The sequence below is a fragment of the Phyllostomus hastatus genome, unplaced genomic scaffold (assembly GCF_019186645.2).
Source record: "Phyllostomus hastatus isolate PE091 unplaced genomic scaffold, TTU_PhHast_1.1 phas_contig_58, whole genome shotgun sequence".
In the NCBI taxonomy this organism is placed as follows: Eukaryota; Metazoa; Chordata; class Mammalia; order Chiroptera; family Phyllostomidae; genus Phyllostomus; species Phyllostomus hastatus.
In genome coordinates this window covers 37,605,016-37,622,973 of record NW_025333916.1, presented here as the reverse complement: position 1 = coordinate 37,622,973, position 17,958 = coordinate 37,605,016, and the positions used below count along the sequence as shown (strand labels likewise).

The 17,958-nt window shown below is 42.2% G+C and overlaps 2 protein-coding genes across 3 annotated transcripts in view; one reads left to right on the top strand and one right to left on the bottom strand.

The window, feature by feature from the left end:
• MTRR (5-methyltetrahydrofolate-homocysteine methyltransferase reductase) overlaps positions 1–7,987 on the bottom strand; it is a 31,177-nt gene extending 23,190 nt beyond the window's left edge. Inside the window, exons 1-4 of the mRNA XM_045848346.1 lie at positions 7,928–7,987; positions 6,190–6,344; positions 3,518–3,671; positions 552–669 (exon numbers count right to left, since the gene is read on the bottom strand). Of these exons, the coding sequence (XP_045704302.1) occupies positions 552–669; positions 3,518–3,671; positions 6,190–6,318 (401 nt within the window). The 5' untranslated portion in view covers positions 6,319–6,344; positions 7,928–7,987. The remainder of the gene's footprint in view (positions 1–551; positions 670–3,517; positions 3,672–6,189; positions 6,345–7,927) is intronic.
• Positions 7,988–8,112: 125 nt separating this feature from the next.
• FASTKD3 (FAST kinase domains 3) lies at positions 8,113–17,371 on the top strand. 2 transcript variants are annotated; one of them, XM_045848016.1, is made up of 8 exons: positions 8,113–8,196; positions 9,263–9,521; positions 10,680–10,730; positions 11,620–11,705; positions 14,059–14,233; positions 15,391–15,460; positions 15,799–15,913; positions 17,021–17,371. In XM_045848016.1, exons 2-8 carry the CDS (start codon positions 9,293–9,295, stop codon positions 17,117–17,119), a joined length of 825 nt encoding a protein of 274 aa, XP_045703972.1. In that variant the 5' UTR covers positions 8,113–8,196; positions 9,263–9,292; the 3' UTR covers positions 17,120–17,371. The 2 variants fall into 2 exon arrangements, with proteins under 2 accessions (XP_045703972.1, XP_045703971.1); XM_045848015.1 differs by having other exon boundaries at positions 9,263–10,730.
• Positions 17,372–17,958: the final 587 nt, after the last annotated feature.

Sequence of the window (17,958 nt, the reverse complement as noted above, 5' to 3'; positions counted from 1 at the left end):
ACCTCATAGAAAAAGGCAAGTGTGTGTGCTGTTTGGCTAAAATAGTTAAAGGTTAAATGGCAGAATAAGTTGTAGGACAATCAATATTTGTAAGATCTTTTAATAAATATTAGGAGGATGTGAAGGGTGGCAACAGTGTGGAATGCTGAACTGCAGAAGAAAGAATAAATAGTGAATACAAAGATTGCATTTCTGGTGGACACTAAAATGTGAGGAAGAGAGTGCCAAGGAACGCAGGCCTGCTGTGGAGGCCCGACCTGCATTCCCTCTCAGTGACGCACGGGCGGCTGGGCACCCTCCACGTGAGAGGACCCGCCCCTGTGTGCACCACAGAGAAAGGCACACACCGGGGATATCCATGTTCCTAAAGAAAATGCTGATTTTTCAAATACCTGCACATTTGTTATAAAAGTAACTGTACTGGGACGCCATTTGTAATTTCTTCCATTAGCACACACTGAGACGGACGAGGCACTTAAAACACTCGCTACCCTCCCTGCATCATGTACAAACAGGGCTCCTGGAAGGACAGAGGAGCGCGGTGCTCTTACCCTACACAGTCATCCGCATGTCCAGTGCCATAGAAATGCTGGGCACCAAGCTCCTGCAGGCGTTTATCAATGACCTTGCCCCCGTTACAGAAGTACGTGTATTCTGAATCACCCAGACCTAAAAAGCCCAAAGAAGTTATCAGTGCACAACAGGTTTTAAATTTAAAGAAGACATATACAAATAAATTATTTAAAACAATACCATTCATGCTCTTTTGACGGAGCAAGAAATAATGTATAGCCTTGCATTCACTAATTTTTTCTTTTAGTAATACTAAGTATGAAATAATATTTTCTATTTTATAATGGAAAAGTACCAGGCACATTGAAACAACAAATACTTTTTGGCCACTGTTAACAAAATTTTTTTCATTCTTGCTTCCATGGATCTGTGTAAAAATCTGAGAATTTTAAAAGGAGGATTTGGTTTAAAAAACATCATTCAGTATTTGCAGACATTTCTGGTCTAGTATAGCAGTCTGCAAACTACAGCCTGTGGGCCAAATACACCGTCTTTCTTTGTAAATGAAGTTTTACTGGCACCCAGCCAAGTCCATTTGTTCACAGACTGTTATGGCAGCTTTCAAGGTTTGCAGCAGAGGTGAGTACCCGTTACACAGACCGCATGGCCTGCAAAGCCTAAAATAATTACCACCTGGACCTTTGTAGGGTTTGCTGACCCCTAACCCTGAGCACAGAAAGTACATCCACAATGTAAATCATCACTCACTGGCTTCCTGGTAAGAAACTGGACTAACATTTTCATACTTGGTTGAAAATCTAAAATTGAAAGCTCCAATTTCTCAGGTTTTTACTCTTTATGCACTTTCCCAATAAGAATAAGGTGAACAATCAGTGGGTCCATTTATGAATGATAGACTGTAGCGACTGGATGGGCTTCAGTCTTTCCTTCTCAACAATTTATTGAGAAATTTTAAATGCATACATGTTCACTCTTAAAAACTAGAAAAACCTGAATTAAAAACATGCAAATACTCCAAAATATTCTCTTGAACATGTTATATAGGACAGACCTCAGCCAGGGTCATTATCAGCAATTTCTCTTTTTTAATGATTTAAAAATTTTTTTATTGTTGTCCAATTATAGTGGTCCCACCTCCCCCCCACTGCTCTCCCCTCCCACCCCCCCCACTCCTGCCCCCAGCTCCCCACAGTCAATCATTTCCAATCAGTTACGTTTGGATACAATCCAAACTTGCTGGATACCCTCCCACCTGAATCACTCTTAAAGATAAACAAAACAGATCACAAGCCAGGAAATGGACCCTGAATTCCCTAACAGGCATCATATCTTGCTGAGCCTGTCCATCTGATCCTTTATCTTAGTATTTTAATGTACATTTCATAGAAGACTAGACTAGTGTTTCTTAACCTGGGAGCTTTTAAACATGCTGATACCAGAACCCTACATCAGATCAGAACAGCTAGGTCAGAATCACTGGAGGGAGACCCAGGTAATGAATTCAATGAAAACTCCTACAGTAGATCCCAGTGTGCAGCCAGGACTGAAAGCTGCCACCCACACAGAAGTCCCTGTGCAGGGTGCAAGGTCGGCCGTCAGAGTGGAAACCAGGCCAGTGCCTCCTCTTTCCAGCAGCTCTTCTTGTTACTTCCCCCTCCCTTTTTTCTTAGACAGAAACAGATCCATTTTTTTTTTTTTTGGTTTTAAACAGAAACAGATCCATTTCTTGATAATCAAAACACATTACTTTGGGCTTCTCCTAGCCCTCTGTGTTTAATTTGTAAGCATTCCTACAACTGCCTTCAACAAATGCCAGCAAGTCCCTTGTGGGCCCCACCTGAACTTCTCTGAAGCAGCTGTTGTCAGCCCTGCAGGATAAGTGGTCGGAAGTACAAAAGGTTACTGGACAATGGCTAACACAAGGACACTGTCCAGGTGACGGTGGGGTCCTACTGCATGTACCTGTGTCAAACCTGCACTTGACTCAATAGAGCAACTAACTCTCAATGTGTGCAATTGCACATCATAATTACAGTAACAGAGCAAACCAATAAATCGTTTGTATAAGTTATATTTTCGGCCTTGGGTATGGTTTCTACACTGTCCCCTGGGGAACGTCTTCCTTCCTGATGCGGGGATGCTCATTCCAACACAGTCAGGGACCTTGGCAATCCCACCAACACACACAGTGAGGACAGAGACGCCGAGCTGCTTCTCCCCCGTACCCAGATTAATGTATATAGTTGACTGGAATGAGGATGTATGGATATTTGTTTTTTGATTTAATTTACATCTGTGTATTAGCTTTTAATGATTTTTAGAGAGTATACACTTTGATAGATGTAAAAAAATCAAACTACTCTTTTTAAGACATTTCACAAATATTTGCTTATAGGACAAGTTGAAGGTATTTTATTCATATGTATAATTTATACCAATAAAATGATTTACAAGTGGAAAACCACCATCCTAGAGGACTGGTTCTTAGGGAGGATATCAGATCCAACTGGGAGATTTTTAAAACAACAGTGCAGCATGCAGGGCTGCTCCTTCGGGAATTCTGGGTTAGCAGGTTTGCGGTGGGGCTAGCCACTACCAGTCCGAAAATGTGTCGTGGTTGAATCGGACATGCACGTGTGGTTAAGAATGCTCCTCAGGGGGCTCTGCAGAGGTGGTGCTGTGCTGAAGACCTCATGGAACAAAGCACATTATTTACAATGAAATATCACACACGTTTACATAAAAAACCCAAAAAGGACAAAGCCCATACAATTACGTGCAGGGTGGGGCAAAAGTAGGTTTACACTTGTGCCTATGGGAAAATACAATAACTAATAAGTAATTCAAGAATAAACTCTGTTTCACATACAACTGTAAACCTGCCTTTGCCCCACTATATAGTATGGTTTTAAAAGGTACATTCAGATACCACAATTCAAGCTAGTAGTAACAGTACAGTAAAAGAAGAATATATAGTACATACCTAATAATCCGTACCGCAGGTGCGCAAAGAAATCAACCGGCAGCGTCTTGTCCTGTATTTCTTTTACGAACTTGCGGGCGGTGTCAGGTGGGTCTCCGTTGCCAGTGGTGGAAACGACCACAACAAGAGGCGCCGTTTCAGTTTTTAGATCATACTACAAAAGAACGTCATGTCAGGGATCCACTGCTACGTGTCATTTTGGCTTCACATAATCAGCTCAGTTCCATCTTGAAGCAGTCATCGGCACTGCACACGGCACACAGGCAGCGAGGCTCGTAGAGCCTTTTCAACTCGGGAAGGAAGCTGTTACTCCTCAGCTACCAGGGAAGTCGGCTCTCACTCCCTCAGGGTTCCAGCCAGCTGAGAGCATCAGGGGTGAGAAACTGAGATGCTCAGTGTTTCCAGGTCTTTAAATCAAGCTTCTTTATTCTAATCTTCACCTAAATTTAAATAGTTCAAATAGAGTACTTCGCTCTTTCTACTTCCAATTCCATGGGCTCTACTGCTCACCAGTATCATCTAGTTTGGCTCATGCTGACGTAACAGATAAGGAAGGATTCGAGCTAACATTTTACCAGGAGATTCCATGCTTAGGGGGCACTTCCCAAGTTGTGTACTCAACTCTGTGAGGTTTGTTACAGTAACTACACCTTAAAAATGACTTCATGATGTAGGAAGTAGAGAGCTCTCTGTTTAAAACTGGATCAAGAACTGGAGAAACCATCCAGCTAGAGACAGCAAACAATGTTACTAACATGGTATTAAAACACATAAACTATTCACCTAACTTTCAAATAGCTGCTGACCTGGGTGGTGAGGTGACCCAAGGGGCCAAATCAGAGTTAGTTACATGATAACCCTGTTTTGGTAAGATTCAGGTTGTATTCCATCATGTGGCACCCACAAGTTTACTTTGAAGTTACTACAGAAGTACAGAACCTGCCACCTGGTGCTGTGTTGGGAACCGCCCTGCCTGGTTTCAGAAGCTGTAACCCCCGCCAAGGCTAAGGCCGAGGGAGCCACGACCTTGGACCGTAAGCCACTAAGGAGACAAAAGCTTATCTCCCTGGCAGAAACTCCACTTCTATTCCTTTTACTTCATCCATAACTGGCCCCTAATGCTTGGTCGGTTAGCCAATGACAGGTAAGATTCCTCAAGGGGGGAACGACCTAAGCCAGGCACGATCACATGGGAGGCCCCCAAGGAATGACTTGGGGGGCTACAGCAAAAGGGGGTGCTGGATCCTCGCCCCTCAGCTTTGACAAAGCCTGAGTCCTCATTCAGTCTGTGAGAAGTATCCTAATCTCTTGGCTGCCCTAATTCCCTTGCTCCACCTAAGCCTGAAACAATGACAGAGGGTGGTGCAGCCCCCCCACCTGCCCCCCCATCCTGAAAGGGCGGGTTCCCCGGGCAATCAGGCCTAAGAAAGAATATGTAAAATCCTGTGAAACCTTTGTTTAGAATGCTCTCAATAAGGGTCCAAGCAAGAACTAAGTTTGTTCCTCAAAGTTTTACAGCTCTTTAGCTATCTGACCCTGACTCAAAATAGGCCCTCAGAGTTCTTTATCTATTGTTTGAGCCTTACTTCCTCAGAATGATTAATGAGCTTTATCTGTATTCCTGTGCAAATGAACCCAATAAAAGCCCACTGAGGAAAAGGCTCCTGGCCCTTCTCCTTTGAGAGATTGGCCACCTTTCCTCCCCAAGCAGATCATGTCTTGGTAGACTTATTCTCATCCTTGGCAGCTGGGGGAGCCCTGCGGGTGGAGCCCCCCCTCCCCCCAACAGCGGTGTCCATCAGGACTCTCCTTGTTGGGTGACTGGCTCCATTGGTCCTGGTGTATAAAGGAACTTGCTGGTTCTCCTCATATGAGCTGAGTTAACGATTCAAATGTGCTGCTGACAGTCTAGTTTTTTGAACGAAAGATGTGGGGAAAGCCCAGAGGAGGTTGTGAACTTGAGTGCGAGAGTACTAACAGGGTAGTTTTTGAAGTACTGAACTGAATCTGACTGCTCAGTGGATGGGACCTCAGCTTGTGCTTGAATGAAAGACCCTGCTAGTTGCTACAACCTGATTTATATAAAGCAGTAAAATCTGGAGGTCTCAACAAAACTGTAAGAAGAACACAGATCTGTTAAGATCTTATTCGTCCTAAGGTACAGACTTCTGCAGAGATTAAATGCACAAGCAAGTATAGTCCAGGACCTAAAGAAACTCAGTCTTCTCCAGATCCTTATGCTTCTACTTGAAATTCTATTTCACAAAAGAAGTGCTCCTTCACTGGGAGGAGCTCTGACACAAATGACAATGTTTTCATTTTGGAGAAACACAAATGGGGCACTGGGGTTCTGAAGTGCATGCAAACTGGGGTTACATACGCATGCAAACACATACATCTCATGTGCTCCCACAGTCACCCAGTGAGATAAACAAGGCCAAGAATACTAGTTTCACATGGGTTAATTACTTGTTTAAGTTTCTGAGACAGTTCAGTCTAATTCAAACGGATACTTAAATGTTAAAAAAAAAGAAGAGCTGGCAGGAATCTTAAAACACTTTATAAAATAAATTTCTGAGTATTAAAGCCCTACTTGGTTGTTTAACATCACTTCCAAACAAAGTATCTTCAAAGCATAAAACAGTAAAAACCACAGGAGTAGCAGCTATTACCTTATCTGATTCACTAATACAGTGAAGGTCTGCAGAAAATCCATGCGCAGCAGCCTTTTCCAATATTTCTTCTGCTATGGCTTTTGCCTGTCCTTGCTGTGTGGCATAGAGCAACAAGAACCTTCTCATCGCCTCCAAGCATATGCTTGTTACAGCTAGAACAGTTACAATGAAAAATGAACAAGGGGAAAAGGGGTTTTCTTTCTAACGAAGCAGTAACAACCTGCAGGTATTGATTCTCCCTCATATTCTTCAAAAAAAAAAAAAAAAAGACTAACACTATCCATACAAAATAAGAAATACATTTCCCTGAATTTGTTTGTCAGCATTAATTCCCAAGGAGTCACAAAAAGAGAATTATCAATCCAGGAGGTGAAATGAAACTCAAATTCCATGATTTAAAAACCGTCTGGGGATCAGACTACCTGGGCTTCAATCCAGGGTAGCTCACTCATAACCGAGGAAGTGAAGGCAAGCCGCCCAGAGGACCTGTGCCTCGGCTCCCTCACCCCCACAGTGGGATAATCAGAGTACTGTCAGACTGCCAGAAGCAAAGCACCTGAGGACTGGCTGAGACACAGCAGTGCTCAATAACTCTTATGTACCTTTTTGTTTGCTTTTTCAAAAAAAGCAAAAAGTAAAAATTCCATTAAAGTTGTAGGAGTCATGGTTAGTACTTGATTCTAATGTCAAGCACTTTTTACTATTTGACTCAATATATGTAAGTGCACTGTATATGTACTTTATTATGTATAGATGGGAAGTAAATATTTCTAATCCACTCAATCACTTTACTAGTACACATATTTTTCCTGAAGAGAAACCAGTAATAAAGGGCACTCACTACTGATACTCATTCAGTGTCTACACCTGAGGGACTTTCAGTACTGTAGGGAAAAATGTAAACTGAATCCCAAATCAAAACCTTGGCTTTGGTATGTGAACCACCAATATTTTAATGCTCCTCTGGCCAGTTACACCTTAGGGCAAACTAAGCAACAAATAAATTTTAAAAAGTATTTTCTCTGTTAGAGAACATAATAACAATCATGGAATCTGCTTAGGGTACAGAACAGCGCCTGGCATACAGAGTGTGGTCAATAAATTAACAGAATAAAGAAACGTGTAAATGAGTATATATAAAGACACTACAGGTTTAGGGCCCACTGAAAACTCTGAAAGTGTAATGACAAAATACTACCAATTGTTATTATAACTATCCATCCGGAACACTTTAAGAATCACGCACGGGACAGGCGCTTCAGAGAACTAACCGAATCTCTTCGTCTTATAACTACCTTATAAAACAGGTAATGCACCCCACGTTTCTGAGGCGGTTCCCTGGCACCCACAGAGAAAGGTCAGGCAGAGACGCGGTGGACCAGGACAACCCATCTGCCAGGTCCGTGATGCAAACATTCCTGAGTCTCCGGAGCCAGTTCCAAACACCCCGGGTCCCCGAGCCCCCACTGTGCCCTTTACCGCCGACTAGAAAAGGTTTCAGAACGAAGACACCGACGGAACCAGCTGCTCTCGTGCAAACACGGGGCCAGCGGTCCCGGGAGCCCGTCTTTGGCCCGCAGCTCAGCGCGACCGGGCTCTGATGCCCCAGCGCGCGCACGGGGGTAGGAACGCCAGGCCGTAGAGGTCTGTGCCCTGGCCAACCTGGAGCCACCGGCCCTCCGCCGGTGACGAACGCGCAGCCCAAACAGGGGTACAACTGCAGCAAAACACTCACCCGAGGGAACTCAGGACCGGACGACCGAGAACAAACGTGCAACGCGGCTTTTGCTCCAGCGCCTGCGCACACTAAGACCCGCGTGTTTTGCGCTGGAGATCACTACGTGTAGAAAGTCCGGAGGGGAGCTGGACCAATCACAGCGCGCGAGACGTCGGCACGGCCTCCCGCGCATGCGCTGTGTTGCACGGCTCCGCAGCGGCGGTGCTACAGGGGCCCACGAGGCTCTGGTGGCTCCAGGATCTTGGAACCTCGGCGGGCAGGACTTGGTAGGTGTCCGCTTGGGCTCAGAGCTTGGGCTCAGCGCTTGGGCTTTTGGGCCCGTAGCGTCGTTAAAGCGCCAGTGCTACCCTGTCCTGCACATCTCTTCTCTGGCCGCCGCTCCCGCCGGGTGCTTGAGCGCATGCCCCTGGTCCCGTGTTTAGGGGCACCCTGGATTGCTTTCATTCTAAGAAGGACGCGCGATCTCCGCCCCTCTGTCCTGCACACGCGTTTTCCTAAATCTCACAGCCAGGTGTTTGGGTCTGGACAGTCTCTCCACCTTACCCCCTTATTGGCCTGCATTATTTTAGGTTTTTTTTAATTCATTTTTTTTCTTCAACATTTGCGCAGCTAGACCCTTTTCTTCCTCATTCATAGCCCCGAGGGGAAGCCAAAACCTCTGGGGCTTTTATGCACTCTTAAAAAAAAAAACCTTTGCTTTACGTTGATCTATAGAAATTTTGATGACCCGTTTCCTTTTTGAGTACAGTTTAATCTTTGAACAAGGTGAGCGTTGGGGACACTGACATCTCCTCCCCTCTCGCCCCTCGTGGAAAATCCGGTATAACTTTTGACTCCTCCAAATTAACTGTGGTGGGCCTTCCGCATTCGGGGATTCCCAGGCTCTGGGGGAAAACACATTTAACTAAACGCGGTCCTTTCCATCAGCCAACTTACAGAACGCAGGTTGGTTTGTGTGTAGACTGCCTGTCTTTGAATCCCAACTCTGCCCCTCAATTAGCTGTGTAAAGTGGATGAAATCACTTCTTTGTGCTTTGTGTGCTCACCTGTGAAATGATGACAAAAGTGCTTTGTTCATTGGGCTGTTAGAAATATTAATTTAGTATACATACAGCACAACAGTGTCTGGCAAATGATAGCAAATATTATTGTTAGGTGCCAGTCACTATTCTAAGCTTTAGGATGGGCTCTGCCCTTTTTGGTACTTATGTTTCAGTGGGAAATATTTATTAATCACTTATTTTGGGTATTTAACCTTAGTTTCATAAGTATTGATGTTGAGTGAGTCATGTTCCCTGTATATTTGACCATGTTTTTTATTCCTATATTTAGTTATAAATCAAGAATTGAGAATCCGATGGCATGGCTTTAATTACCTTGCGGAGGAACCTGTGTCATTTATCTGATTTTCGGATACATGGAGCTCTGGCTGCTCTGAAACATCAACCTGTAAATCATGTTCACAAGGCAGTCAAGGAGCATCTGTGCCCATGGTTCTGCTCACTACAACCTGGGCCTTTCAGGGTCAGGTTCCATCATGCCTATTGTAAAAAGTTCCATTCAGAAAATGGAAATGACCTTCATCCATTTGGTGAGTCAGTGTTCTCTCAAGTACATGACTGGGACAGTTTTGAACAAAATCTCAAAACGATGGACGAACAGATGTTTTACAGGACACTGAACAACTTCACTTCATCGGAAGAAGTGCTAAGTTTTATAAGCACGCTGCAATCTTTGCCTGATACTATGGCAGCAGGAGCCTTACAAAGGATTTGTGAAGTGGGAAAAAGGGATGGTGATCAAAGGCTGCCAGAGGAAATACTAGAGAATCCCGTCTTTCAAGCTTTATGTGTTCAGTTTGAACAGGAACCCTCAAACCTGTCGAACACAGGTTTGGTGACTGCTTTGCAAGCCCTGACTCTGTTGCTTGTGGATCCCCAAAGTAGCTTGTTACTGAATCTGGTAGCAGAATGCCAACAGCGTCTCAGAAGGGGTAGCCTGGAAGTCCACTGTCTTTGTGTTCTTGCGGAAAGTCTGCTTAAACTACAAGGTCCAGATTGTAAGACACTAGACCTGATTATACATCAACTGCAAAGTGAAAAATTGGAAGAATTTACCCCCGAGGATATCGTGGCCTTTTATAGAATATTGCAGACATGTACTGAAAAAGTGGACCAACACCAGACATTTCTAAATAAGATTAACAGCTTTTCTCTGTCGATAGTTTCCAACCTGAGTCCTAAATTGATAAGCCAAGTGCTCACTGCCCTAGTGGTTCTCGATCAAACTCAGGCACTTCCTCTGGTTATAAAATTGGGTAAATATGCTGTGAGGCACATCCCTAATTTCACTAATGAAGAACTCGGGAAAGTCTTAGATGCTTTCATATACTTTGGGCACCATGACAGATTTTTTATAAAAGCCCTGGAGCAGCATGTAGTGTCACTGTGTCTCTCTCTGGACCCTGAGGTTGTCAGCAAAGTCATGGGGTACTGCGGTAGTAAACAGATCCTTTCCAAACCTATCCTAAATGCAGTGGCAGAAGCTTTTGTTTGCCATTCAGAAAAATTTTCACCCAGTCAGATTTCTGAGTTGATCGAACCGTTTGGAAAACTCAATTATTTGCCACCAAATGCCTCTGCTTTATTTAGAAAGCTAGAAGATATATTATTCACTCATTTCAGTTCTTTTCCTCCCAAAACACTATTGAAACTTCTCCATTCGTGTTCACTGATTGAATGCCATCCAGTCAACTTTATGGCAAAAATATTCAGCCCTTATTTTCTTCAACAGCTGCAAGGTGAGTTGGTTATAACTTCTGAGAGTGGAAAAATTAGCCTTTGAACTTGTGATGTTTTCAAGTCACGCATGTACCTTTTACACTGAGTAATGTTTCACCTTTATTTTTTCTTCCATAATAAGCTAACAGAGACATCTGAAGTTACAGTTGGTAGTGTATTTACCAAATGTATTTACCAAATACAGAGTTAAAGAATGCTACAATAAGGAAGAATGAGGGGGTCGTTTGGAGGATAGCTTGTTTTTAACAAATGAATGAATAGATGAAATCTAATGTTTACCCCTTTCCTAGTAACCAACACTCAGGAGACATTCAACTATTGTTCATAAAAGAAAATCAGTGTCTCCTGCATAGCAGTATTAAAACAGTATCTGGTATATGAATACCAAAAAAAAAAAAGCTAGAAGATTACATCGAGTGAGAAAACAGTTTTGGGTAAACAGATTCTGCTACTCCAGCTGAGAAACTGTTTTGGGGGGGGGCTGTGGTGATGGCAGTGGTCACGGTCACAGCAACAAGTTGGAGCCTGTGAAAGCAATTGTAGAACTCTTGTTTTTTATTTTTTGAGAGAATGGTATTCATCTTAATTGAAGGCCACCACGTATGTAAAAAAATCTCAATTTCCAGGAAGGTCCCACTAATACAACTAATATATTTTGTCCCTTTTAATTATATATTCTGTAGTTAGGAGCTTCAGTTCTTGGAAGTCAAAATGAGATTACATTGATGGCAAGCAAGAAAGCATAATTAATTTGAACATATTCTTTTCATAGTGTCATTTAAGAGTGCCTTATTGGAGTGACTAAATAGATGTTGTATATTCTGAATGTTCTCTCATTACATATATCAAAATTCAAATTTAACTGCGACTGGGATGCTTTTGTTGCAGGTGAGGAATCTCATTTGGACAGACTGAGCCTAGCACAACTGACCCAGCTTATGTTAACCTCGCTCCTGGAGTGCCCTTTCTATAAGGTAAAACATGAGTTGTGTTGCTTCATTTCTCTGTGAGGGCAGTTTCCTTTTATATCATTCCCTCCCCTCAACACCCTGACATTTTTTTCAGCTCCTCTTTTGGTCTGCCTTAACCTTGTTAAAGAGCAGAACTTTTCATTAACTTGGAGTTAGTGGCCACCAGATAGCCATTTCTTTGATAAATCGACCCATTCCTGTTTCCTTGTCCTTGAAGGACCCATTTCCTGCTGTGTAAGATTTCTTGGAAGGTTTTATCAAGGGCTGCAGGGTTCGACTCTCCAGCTCCTGGAGAGCCCTGCTGAGGGTGTTAGCCCCACAGCTGTTGGGTATGACGGTGTGATTCTGGACTGAACACACCCTAAATCACCCCGAGTACCTTTTTAAGCCATGGCTCTCATCTGATGGAATTCAGTGCGGTTGAGTTTGTGTCCCATCAAGTTCATTCGCAGAGTGTTATTCTGCACTTGGTTTCAAATCAGAAGCAGCATCTTCAGGTATACTGATCCCTGCCTGGCCCTTTGCACTTGGTTGAACCATATTTAAGTGTAGCTCATTTGGGTATAAAGTAAAGGAATAGAAAGATACCATTATTAGTATCAAGAATAAAAATAATAGTTACCGGTAACCTCCTTCTATCCCTGAAGGAGAACAATGTTAACAGCAATTTTTACGTCCAAATGTACAGAAATACATAAACACTCTCTACTTTGTCTCTTTTCATGGAATGGGACAAAGTACAATCTGCTTTTATGGCAGTGCACGATGGACATTCCTCAGGGCAATACATAAAGATAAAATGCATTCTTTTTAAGAATGGCATCATACTTCCTGGTATTTATCCTACCATTCCACCATTGCTGGACTTGAGGGTTTTTTCAGTGTTCATCACTATCAACAATATTATGGTAATAATATCCTTTTATATCCTTTCATACTAGAATCTTTGTGCTTTTTCAATCTAGAGACTAGATTGCTAAAGGTGGAATTACTGAACTAATTTTCAGTAAATACTGACAGACTCCTTTCCCTGGCGGTTGTGGACGCCACATTTCCCCAGCGATGAGTGGAGATGGCCACATCGTCCCCACTTCATTGCAGCACGGACCCATCCCTTTAGTGTTTCATTCAACTCTGAAAAAGGGTTTCAGCTCACATCTTTAAATTGTATTTTAATGAGTAATAATGAAGTTGAGCTTGTTTTCAGATGTTTCTTGGTCATTCACATTTGCTGTAAACTGTGTTTTTACCCCCTAACTAATATTTCTTTTGGGTTGGGGTTTTTCGTTGTTGTTGTTTTAAAGATTTTATTCATTTTTAGAGAGGGGGGAAGAGAGGGAGAAAGAGAGGGAGAGAAACATCAGTGTGTGGTTGCCTCTTATGATCCCAAACTGGGGACCTGGCCTGCAACCCAGGCATGTGCCCTGAATGGGGGTTGAACCAGCGACCCTTTGGTTCGCAGGCTGGCACTCAGTCCACTGAGCCACACCAGCCAGGGTGGGTTGGTTTTCTTTTTTCCCCTAAAACTCACTGGAAAACAGAGATTTTAGCTATTATGCGTGTTGCATATATTCTCTTCTGGTTGTTAGTTTTTAATTTTTTTGGTTTAATGTTTACAATGCCTCTTTGCTCTAAAGAAATATTTAAGTTTTCTGTAGTTAAATACAGCTTTTAGGTTTCCTGTCTTGCTTAAGACTATTTTACTGCTCCTGCACTAATGTAAATGTTTTACTAAATTTTTAGAATACTGTTTTCCTCAATATATTTAGATCTTTAATCCACCTGGAATTGATCATCTGTGTTGTGTGGTAGAACTTGAACCCAGTTGTTTTCCAGGTGGATGACCAAATGCTAGCACCATTTATTACACAGCTGTCCTTTCCTCGCTGAATTGAAATGTCACCGTTTTCACATGTTTCAGTATGAAAACTTCAGCTGAGTGTTCTTAAGGCCCTTGAAACAATTCTGAGAATTCCAAAGACCCCAAGATGTTTCTTGAGCTGTCATAACATTATTCCCTTCCTCCTTGCCCCTCTCTCTGTGAGGCAATCAGTGACTACTTTTAAAATATATTTAAAAAATATTTTGGGGTGGTGGGGAGTAAATGCAGATAACTGTACTTGAACAACAATAAAACAATTAAAAGAAAAAATATTTTGAACTATTGCACTTGAACTATTAACAAGAACATTTTGCATTGTTGTTTTGAGAAAAATATTTGCACTAAATCCTGGAAAAGTATCATTCATGCCTGTAAAATAATTTGATCAGACCTTTATACTCATGCAGTGTTCATTTTATTATCTGGTTAGTTTTGTATCTTTTTTTCCCTCATATTTGCACATACAATTTGTAGGGTCCAAAACGTCTTCCTAAATATCAAGTGAAATCATTCCTTACGCCGTGCTGTTCCCTGGAGACACCTGTGGATTTTCAGCTCTATAAATCTGTGATGATGGGACTAATTGACCTTTTAGGAGCAAGACTGTACTTTGCTTCAAAAGTATTAACACCCTACTATTACACAATAGGTGAGTAACAGGGAATTGTGTTGTTGTTTACTAAACCTCAGCCTGCGTTCTCACCTGGAATATTTGGGACTTAGTAGCCGTAAAAGGTCTGGAAATACAAAATGGACTTGGCCCTTCCCTAAAGATGAATAGACAAGGGCGTGCAGTAGGGCTTAGGGGTCCAGATTGTTTAGGGTTGAGTTCCCATGCATTAGCCATGTAGTGGCAGAATGACTTTGGGCAGAGTTTTTAACCTTTTCTGCTTGCTTCTTTCAGTAAAGTGAGGGAATAGTGACCTCAAAGACCTAAGGATATATGAAATAATGTGGACTAATACCTGGAGGATAGTAAGCGCTTAGTAGTCGCTAGCTGCCGTTATACTCTAGGCCAATGCCTAGAACTCTAGTACACATGGCTATTTACTTACATTTAAAATAATTAAAATTTTAAAAAAATTCAGAGTTCAGTTCCTAAGTCATGTTAGCCATATTTCCCAGTGTTCAGTAGCCACAGGTGGCTCGTGGCTGCCACATTGGACAACAGAGGTATAAACGTGTCCATCATCATGAAAGTCCTGGACAGTGCTGACTAGAGGGCTTACATCCTCCTGCCCTTGTCATTTTTGAAGTTTTTGAGTAAAAGAAAATCAGTTCAAAGAGGACAGTGTTTTCCAGGCTCCGGGTGGTCACATCCCACTCCCCTCTTTTTTGGGCTCCTTTTGCAAAAGGGATGGCCGACATCAGAGGGAAGAAAGGGGTCTGTCCATGCTCTGGGATGACATGTTGGGGTGCAGGATGCTTTACCTACCCTGGTGGCTTTGGGAGCCCTGGTGACAAGAGGTTCACTGTGCGTAGGTGTCTAACTTCACTTAACTTGAGGATTTTCTTCACTTCATGGAAGGATTCAGTTGTGTGCATGGTTCTTGTTGTACGTCAGATAATCTGAGAACCCACTCCGTGTTTTTGTGTAGTTGAGCCTTCTCAGTTTAAGGCTGACTTGGTTGATCATAGCCCTGGTTGAATTGGAATTCTCACCATTGTTTGGTGTGGTCATTACTTTGCAGCCTTCAGCCAGTTGGTAAATGCATTGTGGAAGAATTCAGAACGGAACGAGGAGGAAAGGAAGATAGTGTTGGTGGGGTTATCACACGAAGAATTTTTCCTTTCTTCTCTCACCAGATGTTGAAATTAAATTAGATGAAGAAGGATTTGTATTACCATTTACATTTGATGAAGACGTACATAAAAGGTAAAGACAGCTGTTGTGGTTAATGTTACAAGACTTGTTGAGATAAATATACAATGATTGTTTTCTTAAGAAAGTGGAGAAAAAATAAACACTCTGGAAATTAAAATGCTGCTTTGCAGTATATCAGCTTTGGAAATTACTTGTTACATTTTATGAACCTCAATATTAATAAAAGTGAATATTTTCTCCACAGATTAAAGGATAATGCATTCATTATTCACTCAAAAATAGCACTGGTAAAAAGGGATAAGCAAATCCCAATGAACTCTGGCAATTAAAAATATATATTTTGGGGTGCCTTAAAAATTGACTTTCTTTCTCTTTGATTTTTTTTTCAGAATAGCACTGTGTATTGATGGTCCGAAAAGATTCTGCTTGAACAGCAAACACTTACTGGGAAAGGAAGCTATTAAACAGAGACACCTGCGCTTACTTGGGTACCAAGTTGTTCAGGTGTGTTTTCACCTGATTTTTTTCCCAAAAGCAATTTCTTATTCAGATTGGCTTTTACCAGGTTACTGAGTGTCCTGCCAGCCCAAAGGACCAAGAATCTTATACCTAATTTAAGTGCCACCTTAATTAGGCTTAAATCACTTTTATTTTATTTATTATTTTTTTAAGGTTAAGAGCATTTTTAAAATTTTAATTGAATTTATTGGGGTGCCATTGGTTAATAAAATTATATAAGTTTCAAATGTACAATTCTATAATACATCATCTGTATATTTTATTGGGTATTCAGTTACAAAGTTATTGGCCTATTTTAAGATCCCCTTGATTTAATGAGTGAAAATGGGCAGGATAGTGCATTAAAACCAGTATCTTCATCACCACTTAACGTTTAAGGCCTTACATGGTTTTACATCATCAGTCACGTAGGAAGGTCTTATGTGGGGAGCCCCAGGGAGCAGCGTGGAGCTTCCCCAGCTCTCTAAGCTGTCCACTAGTCTGCCCTCTGCTTTCCCTCCTGCTTACGTTTTTCCACTCCATTTTGTTCATTGCCAGATTAATTTTCCTAGAAGTAATTGTGCCAGTGTGTTCAGAAGCCCTCACTGTTTATTGCTTATAGGATAGAGTCAAAGCTCATGGACCTCTCAACATTCCAGGCCCTCCATAATCCACTGGCTGCCAGGTGCTCTGCCCTGAGCTCAGGGGTCGCTTCCCTTTCCCCGACCATTCTCTCTGGCCCTTCCCACTTAGTCCAGCTGCTCCCACCACCTCTTTGGTCTCTGCCACTCTGAATATCTGATTATGGTCCTTCACCAGCTCCCAGGTCAAGTTCACCTTTAACTCTCATCTGATAATACCAGAGCCCCAACTTTCTTTGCATGCTCTGCTTTGTACTTACTGAGCCCCTTGTGCTGTGCCAGGTGCTGTTGTAGGCGCTGGGCTACAGGATGAGTCAGCTCCTGTGATCTGTGCCCTCGAGGAGCTTCTGTTCTGCCATTCTGCCGTGGGCGGCGGGGGGGGGGGGGGGGCAGGAGAGACAGGGGACCAAAACACCGAGGGGATTTCAGATTCTGAAGGAGTATGACGAATTTTATTTTCCTCCCTCTGCAGATACCTTATTATGAGGTTGAAACGCTACAATCAAGATTTGAATTGGTGGAATATTTACAAAGGAAGCTGTTTTCCGAAACCCCTGATGTTCGTTGGTAACAAGAAGGAATACGGTCTTCAGAACTCATGTTGTGAAAGCACTTGTGTTTTCATGTGACTCAGGATAAGAAAAAGAATGTAACCTGTGAAGTAGCTGTTTTTTTATGGACTGGGGATCTGGGGAGGGTCTGTAGTTTTCCTTATACCATGTATGCAATTATTGGCAATACATTTAAAATTGATTTTAATTTTAATTTAATTGTAGTATCATATATACTTTTATACAATAAACAGAATCAAGTATAATAAAAATATGTAGTAAGTTGTATTTTTAAATCTTTCTCTTTTAATAGTTACCTGCTAACTGAAATTACGCTCTTTAGAGACCTTTGTTTCCTCTTCTCACCAATACAAGGAAGACATTTTATCTCCCATATCCTTTTATATTTTTTTAGAGAAAGTAAAATATGGTAAGGAGGAGAAATGACAAAAGCAGACTAGAGTCCTTTGGATATAAATATAACTATAGAATTATGTAGAAATAACCCTTTAGTTAATAAGAAAATATGGGAGCTTTTTACTTTTTAGTAAAGGTATATACAGACATGGGAAAACAGATTAGGGTTATGTCGGTTTTTTGGGAGGAGGCAGGCCTCAAGAGTGCTGTATTTGGACAATGGAATTCCTCCAGCAGCTAGTTCTGCGGCCTTGAGCAAGGAGACAGCCGCCTGTGCTAGGCACTTGAGCCTAACTCTTGTGAGTCTCGGGGACTTCGGGGACTTCTGACTGAAGTGTTGCCTCAGCTCAGAGAGGATGAACGTCCTGCCTAGCATTTCGTCCCTCGCAAGTGGTGAATCTTAAAGCTGGTCTGGAGAAGCAACGGACTGTAGTGGCTGAGA

Excerpts from the sequence above, each read along its gene's own strand:
- FASTKD3 (XM_045848015.1), top strand. The coding sequence starts at position 9,293 with ATGGCTTTAATTACCTTGCGGAGGAACCTGTGTCATTTATCTGATTTT. Across the intron at positions 11,706-14,058 it reads TGGAGTGCCCTTTCTATAAG|GGTCCAAAACGTCTTCCTAA; the intron begins GTAAAACATGAG and ends TACAATTTGTAG. Across the intron at positions 15,914-17,020 it reads TTGGGTACCAAGTTGTTCAG|ATACCTTATTATGAGGTTGA; the intron begins GTGTGTTTTCAC and ends CTCCCTCTGCAG.